At 55.1% G+C, this 20,231-nt stretch overlaps 1 protein-coding gene and 1 long non-coding RNA gene across 10 annotated transcripts; one reads left to right on the forward strand and one right to left on the reverse strand.

Annotated features, from left to right (window-relative positions):
- Positions 1-1,150: 1,150 nt before the first annotated feature.
- Positions 1,151-16,981, reverse strand: TAL1 (TAL bHLH transcription factor 1, erythroid differentiation factor). Of its 9 annotated transcripts, XM_045799612.2 has the most exons (7): positions 16,894-16,938; positions 15,808-15,901; positions 14,035-14,191; positions 12,674-13,442; positions 10,218-10,658; positions 8,768-8,862; positions 1,151-4,641 (listed from the first exon to the last, which is right to left on the reverse strand). In XM_045799612.2, exons 5-7 carry the CDS (start codon positions 10,655-10,657, stop codon positions 4,187-4,189), a joined length of 990 nt encoding a protein of 329 aa, XP_045655568.1. In that variant the 5' UTR covers position 10,658; positions 12,674-13,442; positions 14,035-14,191; positions 15,808-15,901; positions 16,894-16,938; the 3' UTR covers positions 1,151-4,186. The 9 variants fall into 9 exon arrangements, with proteins under 9 accessions (XP_045655568.1, XP_045655567.1, XP_045655570.1 ...); XM_045799611.2 differs by lacking the exon at positions 15,808-15,901 and having other exon boundaries at positions 16,894-16,981; XM_045799614.2 differs by lacking the exon at positions 15,808-15,901 and having other exon boundaries at positions 16,798-16,906.
- LOC123793722 (uncharacterized) lies at positions 13,624-18,422 on the forward strand. Its single transcript, XR_006780054.2, has 2 exons — positions 13,624-13,838; positions 15,579-18,422. It is a non-coding gene; the product is annotated as an uncharacterized LOC123793722 (long non-coding RNA).
- Positions 18,423-20,231: the final 1,809 nt, after the last annotated feature.

Consider the following 20,231-nt stretch of genomic DNA (forward strand, 5'->3'; position numbering starts at 1 on the left):
TCTTCTCCCCTGATGCCATTCTGCCCAGAGCATCAGTGATCGCTGAGTTGGGCTTGGCTAACCACCTCCTCAACCCCAAACCCCCTTTAAACAGTAGCCTCTGAAATGTTACTCTCCTCTGCACACACACTCTCTCTCTCTCCCCCACCCCTCCTCCCAGGACCAAGTCGACCTGACTCTCCAAGGGCCTCCCTGCCCCGGGGCCAGGGAGAAGCACACTTGGAGTCTTCCAAGAGCCCGGGAGCTTCCCTACAGACAAGAGCATGGTCTCTAAGCTCTGTCAAGCCCTGGCCCTCCTAGCTACGGTTGGAAGCTTCCTAGGACAGGGGCAGCCAAGATCCAAGCCTGGCGAGATGAGCAAGTCTGACCCCAAAGGAGCCAGGGTTATCCATGGGCCCCCTGAGTTCCCTCCTGGGCACATCTTTTTTCCCTAATACTCATCACCTTCTAATGTGCTGTATTTTTACTATATCAACCCCATAATCAACGTATTTCATATGTTCACGTGTGTCTGTGTGTTTACGGTCTCCCCACTAGAATTCAAGCAACACAAGAACAGGGATGTTGGTTTTCTTCACCGCCGGATCTCCAGTACCTAGAATAGTGCCTGACCCATTGCAGGGGCTCAACAAATATTGCTAAATGAATGAAAGAGAGGACTGGCACTCCACTGGAAATGCTGGCCCAGCGAGCTCCCTGAAGTTCCAACAGTCCATTTGCAGAGCCAGAATCCACAGTTCCTCCCTGTACTGGCCTTCCCATTCACTGATCCCTACCCCTAAGCCTCAGCCTGTCCCCGAGCCCCACGTGAGCCGACCACTACCCCCTGAACCTATGATAAAAGCAACTGCCCCAGCCCTGGGAGCTGAACCCGACACACACAGGGGACCATCTGTGGGGTGGCCCTGAGCCAAAAGTGTGGGTGCACAATGCTAAGAAGAGTTCCCCTCTGTGAGGCCTGGCAGAGGGAAAAGAATGGAACCCTGAGTGGGGGGAGCCTCAGGGTAAGGGGGCAGGATCCCACCCTGAGAGGACAGCTGAGTCCTGGAGTTCCCTCCATTTCGGGAGAGACAGACTCTTGCCAGGCCCTTCCTTTTAATGTCCCAACTCCCAGGCATGGGGGTGCAAGCTGCAAGGACAGAGTCCGGGCCCCTCTGTAAAACTTTTATTTAGAAATCTTCCCAATATATCCTTATGTATATACACACATCATCACCACAAGGGTTGTGTCGCTAAAGAGTCACGCCCACAGTGTTGGCCTCCAGGCTGTACAAAGGTCAAGGTACCTGGAGCGGTTACTCCTCTTCTGCAGAAAAATGCAGAGACCAACGCAACGCATCACGTACAGTACAACATTGACGGAAAGTGCTGGGCCCGCCCACAGGAACAACGCGCTATGTACACGGGCAGGGGCGAGCCTTCGGTGGGGGGCCATGTACCATCGCAATCACAAGTACGACCAGACCACCCCCAAGGGCCGAGATAGTTGTCGGCGGACTACAGATGCTGTGCCCTTTGTTCTGTTTTCGGAAAAGGAGAAAGTTTGTACCATCTTGTCGTTTGCCACCACCAATGAAAGCCTATGAATTTTCCCGAAAAGATGCGAATCCCTCCAGTCCTTACGATCATCTCTGTTCTCCTTGCTTTCTTCCTCCTTTACATCTTTTCCCTTTGCACAGATATTATTCTTGGAATGTTGCCATTTCTTCATAGGTGACGAGGCAGAGGAAGGAGGCGGGTATGGTGGGCGGGGTGAGCGGGGTGCAAATGAAAATTAAACTTTTGGGTCTTCTATCGGTCTTACAAAGACATGAAGCTTTGCCCATCCCTACCCAGGCCTGTTGGGGGAAGCTGTATGTCTTACATATTCTGCCCGTATCTTTTTTCCATTCTCACTCTCGTGCCTCCCCTTGGAAGGAGACACAAATGAGGTCAATCTGGAGAAATGAGGACAGTCAGGATAAGTCAGGCAAAAGCAGTTTGGAACCTAAATTGCCCAAAGCTGCGCAGTCAGGCAGACTGGCCCACTGCTGCGGCCCTGGACTCAGGAGGGGAAACCCCACTGCAGGAATGATACTGAGGGCAAAAGAGCTCTTTCTGGTCCCGGAATGCTTCTACTTGCATGATTCCACTTGGTCTACACCACAGCCCCAGCAGACAGACCAAGCCAGGGTATTTATGAGAAACTGACATTGAGAGAGGTAACTTATGCACGTCATTCTGCACGTCTGAGAGAAAAGGAAGCCAGAAGCGTGACTTCCTGATAGAATCTGTGACCCATCTCCTCAAATCTCTGCATCCATTCACCCATCCGTAGCGTGGCCTCCGTTCACTCCCAAGTCAAATTAATCCACCCGGAAGCAAACACAGCCTTAGGACCGAGGATAGGTGCTCCATCTTTAGAGAGATGGGACTCCTCACCGGAGCTTCCAAGGATTGGAAAGAAACCAATCCTAATGTTCAGCAAAATAGGATGTTGGGGGTCTGAAATGGACAGACAGTCTGAGTGCTAAAGGATTACCATGTTGCTCCCCTACTCACAAACTGGAGCCCCCAATTTAGGAGGGAGGGGCGGGAGCCAGGTTCACACCCTGTCTGCACAGGGCTGTGCCCCAGGCCCTTCCCTGGGAGGGGCTGTTTTTCCTCTAACCTCAAAGGCCGCGCCTGGTGGGAGGTGGCTGTGGTGACTTGAGGGTACAATGACACGTCTACAGAACTTGTGTGGAGTTTGTTCCACGGGCTTGGAACGCAGGTCACAGACAGGCCTGGCCTTAAGAAAACCATGTCCACCACCTGGATTGACACAAGAGACCAACAAGGGGCAGTGGTCCACTCTACAAAAAAATCCTTCACTTTACAAAAGGACTTGCAGTAGTATTTCTTTAAAAGAGGAAGGATAAGGGCTTGATTTACAAAAATTTCATGTACAACTATTGGAGGGGGGCGCTCCTTTGCAGTAAGCCTGCCTCCCATACACACCTCAGATGACCAAAAGGTGTATGATCAAGGCGTGTCGAAGATTCTGCTGAGTGAATGTGCATTTGTCTGGGTCTCAGCCAGGGCCTGGTCTCTGGTGTTCCCCTGCCCTCAAAGTGGGCCTGGAGCCTGGGTCAAGCAACAGAAGTCAAGCAAAAATCCCAAATGCCAGGAATTTGTAGGACAGGGTTTGTGCTCAGCTGGGTGCAGACCAGACCGTCAGCAAACAGACACCTTGGAGAAAGAAGGTCCCCCTGAGCTTCGGGAAGGACACACGACGAGGCTGCACGTCCACGCTCAGCAGCGGCCCACGCCCAGCAACACACATCATGAACAGTGACGGGGGGGCGGAGAATATAGGCAAGCGGCTCTGAGACACCGCCAGGATTTGAACCCACAGCCCCAGAGAGCTCTGGCTCCATTTCTCTCTCATCATTTTCACTCTCTCTGCCCTCACATGAGATGCCTGACAGGGCAGGCTCCCAGCTACAGACTCAGTCCCCACAAGGATCAGGAAGGCAAGTCTCTGTGGGGAGAAAGCAGAGCTTTGGTGCCCGGGCCAAGCAGTAAGGGCTACTGGGTTTTCTGACCCTCTGGCCCAGCTAGTCGAGAGCAGGCTGTCCACTGGCCATCTTCTTCAACCAGGCCCTGTAGAAGGCACCTCGAGGCTTGTGACTCTGCAGCAGCTGGCCAGCTGGGTGGACCGACACGGGCCTGGGTGAAGATGGGGGCTCACCCAGAAATGGGCGGCTACTGGGTACCTACGTATTTGGACAGAGTGGCCACACAAGCCACACCAGCCAGCTTGGGAGGGGCTAAAGGCAAGGCAGAGGCTGCTGGATGCCCCAGGGGAGAGCTGACCACCCCAGGTCTCAGCAAAGACAGGGCCCCCAAGCTCCAGGCAAAAGCAGTGCCAGTCAAGCTTCTTACTGGAGAAGTCTTAGGGACTGGGGGAGGGGGAAGACCGTGCCGTCTTCATAAAAAGTACCTACCACTTTGCTTCATTTTTCTGTTCTCCCACTGAGGCAGGGAACAGGAAAGCCGCCCCAGGGGCAGTCAGGGCTCCGCAAAGTTCAGACATCAAGGACAGCTCATCGAGTCCACTGCCCAGCTCCAGAGCTGCCCGATCCTCACCCCACCTGCCCTGAAGCCCACAGTCCCGGCGGCCTGAGGGTGCCCTCCCGGCTGGTCCTGAGTGGCCCCGGCCCCATCACCGGGGACCTGCGCCATCAGCAGCGGGCAGCATGGCGGGATGGAGGCTGCGGGCCGGGTGCTTGGGGGCCGGCTCCTCTGTGTAGCTGTCCGGGCTGGCCGCCCCATCCAGCGAGCTGCCGCAGCTGGAGTTGGGGGAGAGCACGTCCTGCAGGAGGTCGTCGGGAGGTGCACCGCCCCCTCCCCCACCGCCTCCTCCACCAGCCCCCACCACAGGGTCCTTGCCAGGCTTGGCCCGCTGGGCACCCTCCTCCTCCTGGTCATTGAGCAGCTTGGCCAGGAAGTTGATGTACTTCATGGCCAAGCGGAGGATCTCGTTCTTGCTGAGCTTCTTGTCCGGGGGGTGCGTGGGGATCAGCTTGCGGAGCTCAGCGAAGGCCCCATTCACGTTCTGCTGCCGCCATCGCTCTCGGCTGTTGGTGAAGATGCGTCGCACCACTTTGGTGTGGGGACCTGGAGGCAGGAGGACAAGAGTTAAAAAAATGGGGTGGAGGTCCCCCAAGGCATCTTCTCCTGTGGGAAGAAGAGAAACCATCCATTGGAAAGCTTGGGAAACCTAGAAAGCCTTCTTGCCTTTTACTTAGAAAACTTCTACTCAGCCTTCAAAGCCTTGTTCATCTGTTTCCTCCACTCGGGGGATTTCCCTCAACCCCTCCGGACAGACCTCACCAACCACCACGGCCCACCAACACCTTGATATCCATCAGCTTTTTTTTTTTTTTTAAAGATTTATGTACTTATTTATTTATTTAAGAGAAGGAGAGAGTTTTTTAAGTAGACTCTGCGCTGAGCGTGGAGCCTGATGCGGGGCTCAGGCTCACGACCCGGAGATCACGACCTGAGCCGAAACCAAGAGTTGGACGCTTAACCGACTGAGCCACCCAGGCGCCCCTCCATCACTTTTGATCATTACCGTATGCATCTATGCTTGTCTCCCTCTCGGGGCTGTGAGATTCAAGGACAGGACCTATGTCATTCATTCATTGTGCCAAGACGCCATACGGCACTAGTGAGAAAGACAAACTCTGGAGCCAGACTTTCTGGACTGAATTCCTGACTGTGAGTCACTAGATAGTGACTCTGGGCAGGTTACTTAAACTCTCTGTGTTTTAGCTTCATCATCCGTAAAATGGAGATAATACTAGTAACTGAAATCACAAGACTATCACACGGGTCTAACAACTGACACAGGGAAAGTCCTTAAGACAATACCTGCCTCAGATTAGGGGCGCCTGGGTGGCACAGCGGTTAAGCGTCTGCCTTCGGCTCAGGGCGTGATCCCGGCGTTATGGGATCGAGCCCCACATCAGGCTCCTCCGCTAGGAGCCTGCTTCTTCCTCTCCCACTCCCCCTGCTTGTGTTCCCTCTCTCGCTGGCTGTCTCTATCTGTCAAATAAATAAATAAAAATCTTAAAAAAAAAAAAGACAATACCTGCCTCAGATTAAACTTTCAATAATGTGAGCTACTATCACCCATCCACCAGTTATTTACTAATAACCAGGCACCGTGCCAGGCACTAAGGGAAACAGACAGCGTCCCTGCCCTCAAGGAGTATACCTTCTCTCAGGGAGGATCACACCATATATTTTAATGGTGATGACAGATGATGAACAAATTGCAACCAAATAACACACGCACAGGACACCAAATATAATAACAGATGCAAAGGAGCCACTACGACCAGCTGGGTGGTTAGGGATGGCATACTGGAGAAGGTGACATCTATAAGATAAGAACTTGAGGCTGAAGAAGAGTCAGCCAGGCCCTGGAAGGAAAGACGGAGCGCTATGTGCAAAGGCCCTGAGCTGGAAAACGGCCGAAGCCACCCGGGCTAATTAGTATGGGTGTGATCAGAGCAGGCTGGGTCCGGACCCCACGGGTCTCTGCAGTCAGTGTAGGGACTTTATTCTAAGGGTGATGGAAAACACAGAATAGGCGGATCATGCTGGCTGGTGGGGGGAAGGGAGTAGAAAGCAGAGACAAGAGGGAAAAGACCTACCCTGTGGGCTCTCTCCCCAGGAGAGAAGTGGAGAGATGGGCCATGCACAGGCGTGGCCTGAGGCTCTAAGCAGGTGTCTGAGGGCTGCCTCAGTCTCTCCACATCTACAGTGCACTGATCACAGACTAGACCAATATTTGGACTATATTCACGTACTAAGACTCGCGGAGCAGCGGCAGACACCGGTGTGCACGTATTGAGCACCTACGGTGTTCAAAGCACTGCACTAAATGTCCCAGCCTGACCTGGGATTCCCAAAGCCAGAGGAAACCGAAGAGGGCCCTCCTAGTGCACCTGACTCCTGGGCTGAGGTGGCCGCTTCCCTCCCCAACGCTGAGGCATGGAGCTGGGCTCCCGGCAGTCGCCAGGAAGCTCCGTGCGAGGAACAAACTGCCAGTCCGGGGGTATCTGTTTGCGCTCTTCGATAACCCCTAGAACCAGACCACAGAATAGGGGAAACTACAGTAGGGGAGAAGAGGAGAGGAGGGGTCGAGGCCGCCCCTGGGACCCACTGCTTGCTTCACGGCTAGGGAGACTGAGGCTGGGACTGCTCACCCGTGCCAGTCCTTCTTGCTTGACCATCTTTCTCTTACTTTCACGGACACACACACACACTGATACACACGCATGCATGCACACGCACATACACACACACCATCTCTCAGGGGGATCACGCACCCCTGGCCCACCGTGCCTCTGAGATCTGGCTTTCCAAACCCCAACAGACCCTGGGCCCAGCTGACTCTTTGCCAAAGGCCAGCCCCAGGCGGGAAAAACAGCAACCTGCTGGCGGTCCTACCCGAGGCTGCCGCAGAGGAATAATGCGATGTTCTCTGGCCTCCAGGCCAGACAGAGGGGCGTCCCTCGGCTGTGACATGAGGAGGACCGTCCCTGCTCCATGGCTAATGCTGGCTGACCTTGAGGGAGCAACTAGGTGGGGAGGGGGCGTTACAACTGCTGTCACAGCTGCAGCTAGACAGAACTCCAGAAGGAGCACCTACCCGCAGCCCGGCCCTAAGAACCCTTTACCCCACTGTACTCTCTCAGCAAGCTGTGAGGAAGCTATTATTCCCTCCACTTTCCAAATGAGGGCACCGAGAACCAGAGAAGCTCAGCAGCTGGAATCCACACAGAGTCCCGACTTTAGTCCTTGCGTTAGTTCCACTTCTATGGACTCTATCTGGCAAAATCTCTGATTCCAAAGTCTCGCGGACATAGTCTGCACCCCCCACAGACATACCCTTCTCTTCACCTCCCTCTTCATTTCTGCCTATTCCTCTCTGGCACCTGCTCAGAGAACTCCTCACCTCTCCGCACCTTCCTCTTCCCCGAGTCTGTCCGTCGCTCTGTGTCCTCTGCCTCTCTGTGGCCAAGCACCAAGTAAGTGCTCAGTAAATATTGGTGACATTTATAAGTAATGGCTTCCCTACACTTCTGCACTCCCCCCAAACCCTCACCCCCTCGTCCCCTTCTCCTCCTTCCTCTTCTCTGTGCCTGAGTCTCATTGCTCTGCTCTCTGTAGAAAATGCCTCTTCCCTGGGGAACTTCGAGGCTGGTCCTGCCTACTTTCTGTTTGATGTGACCCCTCCCCCTAACGCAGCAACACTGACACCCCATCACCCTTCCCTCTTGGACCTACACCTCATGTCCCGAGCTGGTTAGGTCTTATGTGGTCCGTTCCTTGTCCAGACTCTAGGTCCCCTCCTCTCCAGAAGCTCCAGCTCAATACACGTCCCTCCTACCGGCTCCTTGAATAACCCAGTCTGGCTTCAAGGCCTCAGGTGTCCTTCCCACAGGAGCCCCAGGCCCCAGCCAGGCTGACACACTGGCAGCTCCAGGGATTTGCTCCAAGTCCTGGGCTCTGAAGGGCCTGCTCTCCTGCCCCCTGGTGTTGGGTCCCATCTACTACATGGGAAGAGGGACAGGATACTCCAACTGTCCCATTCCATCCAACCCCTTTCTCAAGTCCAGTGCCAGGACTCCTCACGTAGTTCACAAGAGTAGTGCGGAGGACCTGCTAGGGGATGTGGGCGGGGCACGGTAGAATCTATGACGTCAGGAAGGGAACTCCAGGTCTCAGTCCTGGGTCTGGAACAGGGGACAAGCGGGCCCCACGATATAGGGACCTGGGACAAGGGCCTTAAAGGTGCAATCCCAGGCAGGGAGCGGACTCCAGACTCCAAAAAGGACTTGGGAGGAGGTGCAAGAAATCCCTGAGGGTCAGTGCTTAGAGGCAGGGAGCACCATGTGTTCTGCCGACCCCCTGGGATTCTTGCCAGATGCAGGAATGGAGCTACAGTGGGGACTACAACCGACCCTAGAGGTCTGGGCTAAATACCACAATGTGTCCTCACTGCCATGTGCCCTCTTCCCAGGACCATGAGAATGGCCCCCCCAGCCCCACCCACGACTTCCCCTCGACCCAAGTCAGCTGCAGGGCAAGGACTCTGGCCCGCTCGGGTTCCAAGGTACCAAGCCTTCTATGCGAGACACCTATGGAGTAGTCCCTGATGATCCCCCCTTCAGGGGGCTCTAACCAGCATGAGGGGGGGTACAAAGGAAGAGGCCGGTAGACTCACCATCAGTAATCTCCATCTCATAAGGGGAGGGTCTCCTCTTCACTCGGTTGTTGGTGGCGAACATAGGGAAGGCATCTGGCTCCCCAAAGAACCCACTGTGGGAGGGAGCAGGCAGATCACAAGATCACATGTAGGTGAAGGGGAGAAAGGCTCCTTAGCGACCCTCCCCACGTGTTCTTGAGCACCCCCCCCCACCCGAAAACAAGGGCAACCCTGCTCCTTTTATACCTGAGTTTGGGATGGAAGGAGCATCGCACACAGACACCCAAACACACTCACAGAATGCTCCCACTCTCTCCTTGGTGAGACAAGCAAGGGAAGAAAGGGCCACACACCCACACACCCCCCCCCACATGCAATCAGAAGTGAGCACACAGAGCACAAGAATGAACACACACACCCCACAGGTAGACATACTCCCCTTCCCAGATACAAGCACACAGTCCAGACACCTCCCCTCCTGAACAGGAACTCATGCAGGCAGAGGTGAACCTCACACCTGATGGTGTGCGACTCCAGCATCCCAAGGAGCACATGGTCCCCTTCCCCACGAATCACCCCACCTTTACCCAGGCCTCAGGGGGCTCATGGACAGACCACATATAGGAAACCTCCCTGGACTGACCACTACTTACATGCCCCCCACCCACTCTGGGCTTTCCATAGCTTCTTCCCCAAGGTCTCCCACAGACGCACTAACTGCCCCACATTGTCAACCCCTGCCTCATCTTCCTGTCTCCACCCCAAACCTACTTCTATCTCCCCACCATCTCGGTGGGCCCAGCAGGGGCATGGGCACCTTCACAGGGAGGGGGGTACAGGCCCCAGCCAGAGAGCACAGCTAGGGGCAGAGGGGCTCAGGACATGAGGGAAGGATCCATTCCCCCGCACCGCCCTGCAGCAGTTTCAGGGGAGGGAGCCCTCCTGCAACCACCCTCAGATCTGTCTCTTACCTGTCCACTGAGGGCTGCAGCTTCCAGAAGACTTTCACAGGGAGCGCAGTCAGACACATTCTTGCCTGGTACTCACACTCATGCGACTGCCTTCGGTCCGCACCACACCCACCACACACGCGCGCGCACACACACCACCACCACCACCACCCTACTGCACGGCCAGGCCGCTCCCGCTCACCGGCAGCCACAGGCCCGCACTCCCGAAGGCGCGGACCCCTCCCGGGCTTCCGCACAGCCACGCACGCCGCACACGCACGGAGCACCCCACAGCCGGCCCGCGCACACGCACACGCACACTCCCACGGAGGAGCCCAGGTCGCGGGCGCACGGGCTCGGGCGTGCAGTTTACAACACCCCCGGTACTCCCGCGTTCCCGCCGCTCCGCCCCGTCGGGAGGAAGGCGGTCGCTCCGAGGGGCAGAGGGACGCCCGGGCCGAGTGCTCCCCCCGTGGCCGCCCGCCCGCCCAGCCCGACCCTCCCGGCGCGGCCCTGACCTGCCGAGCGAGGCCAGCGGCTGGCTGAGGCTGTAGAGCAGCGCGCGGCCGGGGGCGGCGGGGGCCGCCAGCGCGGGCGGGCTCAGCTGCACCATGCGGCCGTCGCCAGGCAGCTCCGCGGGGGCCGAGGCGGGCGCGGGCGCGGGCCCCGGAGGTCTGCACAGCTCGGTGGTGGGCACCCGATGGCGCGCTTCGGCCGCCGCCGCGTCGCGGCCCTTTAAGTCCCGCGCGGCGCCGCCCCCACCGGCGGGGCCGCCCCCCGGGCCGCCGCGCGCGCCCAGCTCGATGACCGGGGGCTCCGCGGGGGCCGCGCGGCTCGTCTCCTTGGCGACGCCGTTCAGCAGGACCAGGTGCGGGGGGGCCATGCGGGCCTCGGCCGCGTCCCGTCCCTCTAGCGGGGGGTCACTGCGGGCCGCCTCGCTCGGCGGCCGCTCCGTCATCCTGCGGGCAGACAGACAGACAGACAAGCGGACGCCCGCTCTGACAACCGCCCCCAGCCCACCGAGGGGTGGGTGAAGGGCAGAGAGAAATTCGCGCACCGAGACGTGGGAAGAGGCGGACTCACTTAGCGCCACGTGGACACACGCCCTCCCCCGGGGCCTGAAGGCCCAGCGGCGGGGCTGGGGCGGGAGGGAAAGAGGGCCTATGGTTTGGGAGAAGAGAGAGGGTGTCTGGGAGACAGAGACTGAGGAGATGGAAGAAGACGACAGACATTGGAAGAAAAGGAATACAGCCAGCGAAAGAAAACAGACGGGAAAAAAGGAGGAAGGAAATGTAGAAAGAGGCGAGAAAGAGAAAGAAATGTCATCTTGTCCCCCTGCTCAGCCCGCAAGGGAAGAGGAGGGAACAAATCCCCTGACCGTGTTCTTCCCGCCCCCCTTTTGGTTTTGGCGGGGAAACTGTGGCGCCGAGGTGGGGTGCTTTTCGAACATCCCTTGCCTCTCAACAAGTAGAGAACTCAGGGAATGGAGGCTACAAGGCCTGGGGTGGCCTGTGCCAGAGCCAGACTCCTGCTCTCCTTTTCCACGAATATTCACCCCTACAGGGGGTCCCCAACTGCACTAAGCAAATACCCAGTGTATTCTGTGCCGCTGCTAGAAACTCCAGCGGCCCTATACTCCCACCAGGACCAGAGATGGGACACCAGGAAGGGAAGAAGATGATCCTAGCCCTACGTCCCCCCACCCCCACCCCCACCCCCACTCCACCTCCTTCTGCTCAGCTGGACTCAGAAGTGAGCTGGGGTCTGGAAGGGAGGCTTGGCTGAGTGGGTATGGAGCCCAGGCATTCGGAGTGTCCCTGAAGCCACTGGGGTCTAGGCTCCCACTCTTGAGTGGGAAGACGTATCATGAAGGCCCTTGAACTCTTCCCTCTCCTGCCTCTGTTGCCTTCTGGGAAATGGGAGCAATACCTCACTTATGCATTTAAAAGCACCGTGCAAATGCCCAAGGAAACATTGTTATTGGCGAGGAGATTGGGGACTGCCTTGCCCAAGGTCACATGAACCTGTCTGCCACAGATCCACAGAGCAGGACCAGAACTGTGACCTCACTGCGCTATCCTGTATACACCCTCCCATGTATATCCCTGGGGCTGAGGACTCTCCTTCTTTTCTCCACAACCATACTCCAGGGTGACAAAAAGGCTCTACTCCCCAGTAACACTTGCTGGTGGGGGGGGCTTCCATCACCCTGCTTTGATGCCAATGGAGCGAGGGCCCCAAAAGAATGAAAACCATAAAAAACATGAGACTCTGGGTCTGGAGTTTGGGGGTGCTTGTGAGTTGTTTTAATAAAATACACACACACACACATACATATAAGTGTGTGTGTGTGTGTGTGTATGTGTGTGTGTGTATATATATTCAACTCGACAGACTTTATAAGATATTCAAAATAAGGCTTCTCCTCCCAGAATTAGATAATTGGGATATTTTATAGCAGAAAATGCACAAAAATCCAATTCAGCCCCAAGCACAGTCCATCTCATCACTCATGGCAGCTATTCTGCCCCTGCAGCACTCTGGACCCGGGTTGGCCTGAGAAACATCCTCCCGCCCCAGAAGAGAGACCTGACTTTTGAAACCTCCTCGAGGAGGGCTCCACAGAATTGCCCCCAGACACAAGAGCTGATGGAGAACTGTCATCTGGATTGCACTTCTGCCCTGGTCTGCCAGCTCCACGGGCTCACCAGGAAACGACAGAATTCCCTGGGACCTGGTGCACAAGAGCCGCAAAGGCAGTGGGACCGCAAGGCTTCATTGGAAGTGAGTTTACGATTATGGCGGAAACAATAGATCCGTATCCACTGAACGGGACTGCCAAGACACTGCGGCCACTAGAAATGCTCCAGATGTTTACAGTCCAGTCTCCCTGGCTCCCCTGCAGCAGTGAAATGCACCAGTAATATACCATCCTGTGGCAAAATATACAAGCCCCAAGGTGCTGGTTCCCTACCTTACTGTCCCCACACACCGTTGTGTGCCCAGTGACACGTGCTTCAGCCCCAGCTTCTAACCGACTAGCAAACAAACGGTGCACACTGCAATGACCAGATTGAGTTCAGGCTCTCCTTATGACATATTTATACCCTCTGATTAATTCCAAGGCTTCGTGTAGGCTCGGATCCCGGAGGGGCAAGAGGATCACACATTCCAGATGAGTTGACCCTGGCCCCAAATGCCCTCCCCAGCCGCCTATAAATATCTATATCTCCGAGGCTCCCTGTGAGAAACCTATGATTGGTCCCCAGGGTCTGTGGCCGACCTCTCCCCGCCCATCCCCGGGACCTTAGGAAAACCCGGCAGGCTATCCAGCAACCAGGATCACCCAGGAGAGGGGTCCATGCTCCAGAAAAAGCCAACAGAGGACTCATAAGTGCCTTTGGTTGTAGGGGACTAAACCCCATCACTTGGCTTCGGTTAAGATTACTGGAAGGAAAGCCTGAGTGATTATCGTTCGTTCATTTGTTTTTATTCGGGGAAGATGAAAGAGTGGGGAGAAGCTTTTGAACAGAATCACACTAGACTATTTGACCATTATAACTCCTCTGTCTTTGTGCCGCCCGGAACCAGCTCGAAGCCCCCAACACCGGATCCTCATCTCCTGTCGCCAGATGGCCGCAACATTTCCGTTTGTGTCTGAGCAAGACAGGGATCCCAGGAGCTCCTGCGGGGCAGGCACAGGGTCTCAAGCAGCTCCCAATTCCCGGCAGGGAAAATTTCTCCTATGAAAACAGCCTACGCTGGTATTCAGGGACTCGGGTAAGAGCTAGCTGGCTTCCTGTCCTTCATAATGCACCCACACCCGAACGACCCCCTGGGGGAGCCCCAAGCCTGCTCGAGAACCCAAAGCACCAGTGAACAGAGCCACCTTCCCTGCCACTACGAGAGAGAGCGGAGGGGTGTTCCAGCACAGCCCCACCCTAGGCGTTAGGCTCCGGTCAGGGCCCACCCGAGTTGGGACTGCGCTAGCCTAGCCTGGATGGCTGGGGCTTCTTCCTGCCAGTGGCCCAGGCACACGCAGCCTGCACCATCCGGATATAGCCGCCCCAAAGTTAGGAGCCTTGTGAAACACCCACAGAACCAGGACTGATGGGAGCGGCCTGGGGGACGAGGTCCAGGTAGGTGTTTTTATCCGGGATCGGGTGCTTCTAGAAGCCGCAGAGGCACAGATCCTGGATTCCCAGCTCTGGGTTCGTCCTCCCCTCACCCAATCGTAGACTGGACTGTCCTCTGTCCTAAGCCTCCCCCACCCCAGGCCGGAACCCAAGGTCTTCCTGGACACCGTTTCCACCGATACTGTTCCCCAAAACTCACCTGGGGCATATTTAGAGAAACCGGCCCCTCTGAATAGGATCTCCACTCCGCCGGAGAGGGGCGGGAGCCAAGGTCCAAGTTGTGGACAGGGGTCTTTGCTTTCCCCCCTTTCTCGCTGAGAGACCAGCAGTTAGGCCACGGTGTGGTCCTGGGCAGTCTGCCGCGCCCAAAGCGAGTTTCCAGGAAAGATGGGGGTGGAGAGAAAGAGGGAGGGCGAGAGGGAGGGAGAGAGAGAAATGGGGGTCAATGGCTGGGAATTACCTCCTGTCCTCGCCAGCCAGCCCAGGGGATTGCAACCGGCTTTCTGCCCCCACCCTGCAGGTGTTTGAAGCCTCCCCCAAAACCCCCTTAAAAAAGAACCCTACACCTGACCAATCAGGAATAACTATTTACTCCAACAACAACAACGAGGTCGAGCTCCACACAGACTGCAGAACAATTTCGGGCCCTCCGACCAGGATGTCTGGTTCAGTGTGGCCGAGTTTGTTTTCTAAGCACTGACGTGTCTATGCGGTTGACTTGGGAACCCGGGTCAGGATGGAGCAGCAGCCGCAACGCCTAGCACGGCTGAGTAGGGAAATGTGTGTTGGAAAAGGGGAATCTGTTTTTCACACCCTGATCTGTGGGGCAGAACCTCCAAGGCCCCGCATTATCTCCATACCCGCCTTTAGCCCAAAGCGAAACCAGAACCCAATTCCAAAGGCTACTTTCCCACAGGAATGGAGTCAGAACAGCACAGATCCAAGAGGATGGGGGGCAGATATCTATCTAGGTGCCCTCTTTTCTTCCTACTGATAAAGAAAGAGAGAGAGAAAGAAAGAAAGAAAGAAAGAAAGAAAGAAAGAAAGAAAGCCTCCTCCTTCCTTTCAACCATCCCCACACAATGATTTTCAATTTTTCAGTGTTCAGACTGGCAGCTTAGGGGCGAATTCTAATAATTCCTCGCAGCAATAAACAAGGCAAAGGAGGGAGGGTAAGATCCAACACTGCTTCGCAGTGTGCAGCCTACGGAGATTTAGGTTGCGTTTTTTTCTTCTCCAAAGGGTTTTGTTTAATTTGTTTTGCCTCAATTGTCCAGTTTATGATTACACATCGAAATCCTGGATTAAATCCAAAGGACTCCTTTTTGCCCTGGCGTTGGTGGAAATATAGGAATAATTCTTCCCTGCGGTTTCAGTCCAATGCGGGAGATTTTCTTTCTCCTCTTCTAATCCAGATGGGGGGAGGGGTGAGAAGAAGGGAAAATCCACTCATTCCCGTGTCTTAGGTCCGGGTTAATTTTTGCTTTATGACAGGGTCTCTGTGCCCGTTCCTCTCTCCATTTTCTCTCCCTACCCCAACCCAGCAACTTAAAAAAAAAAATAGAGCTGGTAGCGGGAAGCCGTGCTGCTTTGTTATCGCTCCAAAGAAGCTAAAAGGGACAAGCCGCTTCGCTACTGAACGATTACTTTAATTAAATAGAATGATGATGATGGTGGTGATAATGATCATGACGACATCAGTAACCACAATAACTGGCAAAACAAAATCCATTTCTTTCGCAGCGAGGGCAGCACTGACCCCCTCCCTCCACAAAGCCTGGCCCTGGTCACCGATGCGACGGATACCTGACCCACGCCGCAATGTCGCTCACCCGAGGAAGGGAAGGAAAAGTATTCTTTGGAGAATAATTATCCCGAGGATCCCCACCCCAGGCGCGAAACCTGGAGAATGCGCCCATTGTCTTTTCCAGGCCTCTCCCGCAGACCCCGCGGAGGTCCCCGCGAAACTGACCAGAAATGGATGAAGCCTGGGTGCGGCGGAAACAGAAGCCGGCGGCTAGCGGCTGGAAGGCGCGGGCCTTGGCGAGCGCTGCTCAGCTTCGAGCCTGGAAAAACCTCCCACTCACTACAAAGCCCTCAAACACCGAGGCACAGACTGGCCTCCGGACAGAGCAGCCGCCGATCGGGCTCCGTCTGCCCATCCAAGCCAACACTGGCTTCCGAATACATCATAATTTGGAATAAAATGTGAAATCCCTCTCCCCGCCCCCTTGCCGCCTCCTCAACTTGCAGCTCCATCTCCTGCTCGTCCTCCCCTCCACCCCCCAGCGATTTGCAAAATGCACTTATAAAGGACACAAGCACACGGGCACACAACCCAGTTCGGACAGGACCACACACGGTCCAACCCCACAGAAGGGAAGCAAAGTAAACACAACCCCACACTGCCCCACAAGCCGACATGGTCAGGCTCGCACACGGTCCTACACGATACAACGAAATCAGTCCCACGAGATCGCTCATGGACACACATCTAACGTAGTCAGGATCACACACGCCCGACACAACAACGAAACCACCCAAATACAGTCGCAGAGGCCACACAACCCAACACGCAGAGCCAGACCCATGTCGAGAAGGAAAAACGAGCATAATCGTATACAACGATGAAAACGCAGAAGGGCTCGAGGAATCCAAAGCAACAACCCAAAGAGCGCGGACACCATCACACTCGGACACACAACCCTTCTGGAAGACCACACTCGGAAGAAGTCAGCATCGCCGACGGCTCACACACGCACTCACAACCCCACCGCATGCAAACCACCACCAAGAAGAAATGAAAACCAACCACCGCCTCGCGCATTTCTGTATATTGCGTAAGGAAAAAGGGGAAGGAAGGAAGAGAGTCTCCGAGGCGGGAGGGGCGGCGGCGGCGAGCGGAGGGCGTCCGTGGAAAATGCCCCCCATCGAAAGAAACCCAGGGAAAAGGAGCGAAGACCTCTTCTGCGAGCGGGGAGAAGGAGAGAGGAACTGGTGGGGAATTCCGCGGGAGGCCGCAGGTTGCTTTTCCCTAGAAAAAGGCCGGAATGCTCACGTTTTGCCGCTACGGGGGGATGCGTGTGGCCATTTTGAGACCTGGTCCTTAGCGCGGAGGCCCGCCCCCGCCCCCGTCCCCGTCCCCGTCCCCCGCCCGCGCGCCCAGGCTCCTCCAGCGACGCGCGCTAATCCCGCTCACGTTCTGGGCCTCGTTAGCATGGGCCGAGGCGCGCCGGGGCCGTGTGCGCCGCCGAGATAAGGCGCTGCCGCGGGTCCGCTCGCCCCCGATAAGCGCCTCGGCCATTATGGGCCAAATGATTCATTTTAATTTGGCAATTTCACCGGAGGGAGTGGGGACTGGTTGTGCGGCGCTGGGACCGGCTCCGGAATGCGCCACGGCGAGAGTTGAGCGCGCAGTCTAGACTCCGTGAGTCCAGTCCCATTTCTGATCCCGAAGCCTCTCGGGAACCCGGGCACCCCCCAACCGCAGTCCCTCGGCCTGCCAGACACCTTTCTTCAGCGACTCTCATCCCAGAATTCCGTCGCTGCCTCTGACACCCAAACCATCACTCCCGACCCTTCCCCGGCGGTGTTCACTCTTTTTCCAGTGTCCTAAACACCCGCGTTTCAATGGGCAGTTCCTCATCCCCAAAAGCGCCCCAGGTCCCCCCTGCCCCACCCCGCAGCCCCTTCAGCCCTGGCTCTTTTCTGCTCTAATATGGAGCATGCTTGTCTCCAGTGTGGTAGACCGAGCTCACATTCAGCGGCTCTGTGGAGGACGACTGGTGTCAACAGAGCGATTTAAATGTCCCTTCTGCTGAGTTTCAGGCCGAGCCCAGAGCCTGAGAACGTCCCCACCCCATTATATTTTAAACATTTTAATCTTGCTGCTGAAGAACCGTTCTAAGCACTCTATAAATACAGATTCCTTTCCTTTGCATAAACAATCCTAGGAGGCTAGTACTATTATCATCCTCCATTTACAGATGAAGAAACTGTGGCACAGAGAGTCAAAGAAACTTTACCGATGTGACAGATCTAGTAAGTGGTGGAGCTTGGGTTTGAAGCAAATTTGGCATCAAAGTCCTCTCTGGAGGCCAGGTGATGAAGAAGGGCAGCTAGAGCCTAGGCTGGGAGGACAGATCTGGGCTCAACTCATTGCAGGGACTAAGACCTTACTGTGGGGTAGAAATCTGGGTTCAGTGAGCAGTGGGCAACTGGGACTCAGCCCAGGGAGGGTATCTGCTTTCATTCTTTTATGGTGGAGGGGAAACAGCACAGGCTCAAATCTTGCAAGTTACTTGGCTCTAAACCTCCATTTCTTTGTCTGTAAAATGGGGAGATTATACCTACCGATACTATACTCATTAAAAAAAAAAAAGTCAGTGGCAAGGGGCCTGGGTGGCACAGTCTGTTGAGTGAGGGACTCTTGATTTCAGCACAGGTTGTGATGTCAGGGTTGTGAGATCAAGCCCCACATCAGGCTGTGCACTCAGTGTGGAGTCTGCTTGGGATTCCCTCTCCCTCTGCCCTCTCACTCATGTGCTCTCTCTCTCTCTCAAATAAATAAATAAATCTTTTTTAAAAGGCAGTGGTGACAACAATAATCTCTGGAAACTCACCCAGCCCAGAGCCCAGGACGATATCATATGCATGTGCATGGGAATTCCGGTTATTGTTATAGAGAAGAAAATTAAGGCACAGAGACATGACTTGGACACAGCTCGCAGTGACCCCAGGAAAAGCTGAGACCCAAACTCAAGTATCCAGTTCCCAGTCCACAAGTCTACCCATCATGCCAGGATGCTTGGTCCTTACAGCAGCTCTGGCTTGGAGCCTAAGAACTAGGGAAAAGCCCCCTCACCTGGTTCCAGATGGAGTCCCAGTCAAGGATGGAGCCCAGAGTGTGGTCACAGACTGAGCACTGGCCCCTCCTTGCCACCAGGATGACTCTCTGTGAAGGTACGGTTAATTCAGCGCAGGCTGTCCATTCTGATCCTCTTGTGCGCTCTGGTGGAAATCAGCGTGCCCTGTGGGTACAGGTAACAGTCTACACAATCTCATGGGAGAAGGGCCATTCATGTTCTGCGAAAAAAGTTTAATTCCTGGACTTGCCACAAGATGTCCCCTGGCCCAGTCACACCAGCCTTTGGCATGGACCCTGAGGAGGGGTGTCTTGGGTCTATTAAGCCCCATCTCTTGCTCTCTCCCCATGGCTCCAGCCCCGCCTCACCCAACCCTCCTCCCTCATGCCCTAGCTACTGCTGCTCCTTCTGCCTTACTGGCCTCCTCTTTTCGCATCCATTTCTCAAGACTCAACCTTTTGGCCACTTCCTCCCTGAAGCCTCCCTGCACTGGGGTTAGCTTTCATCTCTCCCTCTTCTGGTCCCCACTGCCTTTGCTGGCAGCATCACTTAACTGAAAGTGTGGGACTCATGTAATTCTGAGTTCCAAGCCCAGTGCTGTCATCCTTGAGCAAGTCAGTTCACCTCTGAGCCCCCCCAGATAGGTGCTGGCCATTCCCATCAGAAAGCCTAGCCACGGAGCGCTTCCCTGAGAAAATGATGACTGGCTGAGATCTAAGAGTGGGATCCAGGGGCACCTGGGTGGCTCAGTCCGTCAAGCAGTTAAGCGGTTAAGCAGTTAAGCGTCTGCCTCCAGCTCAGGGCCTGATCCCAGGGTCCTGGGATCCAGCCCCGCATTGGGCTCCCTGCTCACCGGGAAGCCTGTTTCTCCCTCTCCTGCTCCCCCTGCCTATGTGCTCACTCGCTCTCTCAAACAAATAAAATCTTAAAAAAAAAAAAAACCCGCTTATTATAAAAAAAATTTAAAAATAAGAATGGGATCTGAGGGTGGGTAGAAGAGTGAACACCTAGAGCTTTCCAGGCAGGACAAGAGTTGAAGCAGAAGGGCCTTAATTTCATGCAAGGAACAAAAAAAGAGTCTAGAGTGGTTGGAGCAAGTCTGTGGTCAGTTTACAGGATTTAGGGGGGAACCATTTTGTTTATTTGGTTGGAGGGTGAGCGCAGTGTCCTGTATAGGATCGGATTTGCATGTCTGGAAAGCCCTTTGGCCGCAAGGTGGAGAAGGGGTGTGGATGGGTGGGAAGTGGGAAGACTAGTTCTTTTTTCTTTCTTTCTTTCTTTTTTTTTTTTTTTTTTTGAGATTTATACACTGTACATTTTATTAAATACTGGGCTTTATTACAACAAATTAATTTACTTCAGAGAGAAGTTTCATTTAAAAATGTGGTTGTGTCAAATTCACCCTACAGTGGTTCAGTTGGAGGGTGGTGGACTGAGGCAGATGAAGACAGCGTGTATTTAGGATACAAAACTGGGTTTGTAAGAATATGGTTTGGGGATGAGGTGGAAGGAGGAATCCAGGAACCCGCTG

This window comes from Ursus americanus, chromosome 12 (assembly GCF_024610735.1).
Source record: "Ursus americanus isolate L20-20 chromosome 12, mUrsAme1.1.p, whole genome shotgun sequence".
Taxonomy (NCBI): domain Eukaryota; kingdom Metazoa; phylum Chordata; class Mammalia; order Carnivora; family Ursidae; genus Ursus; species Ursus americanus.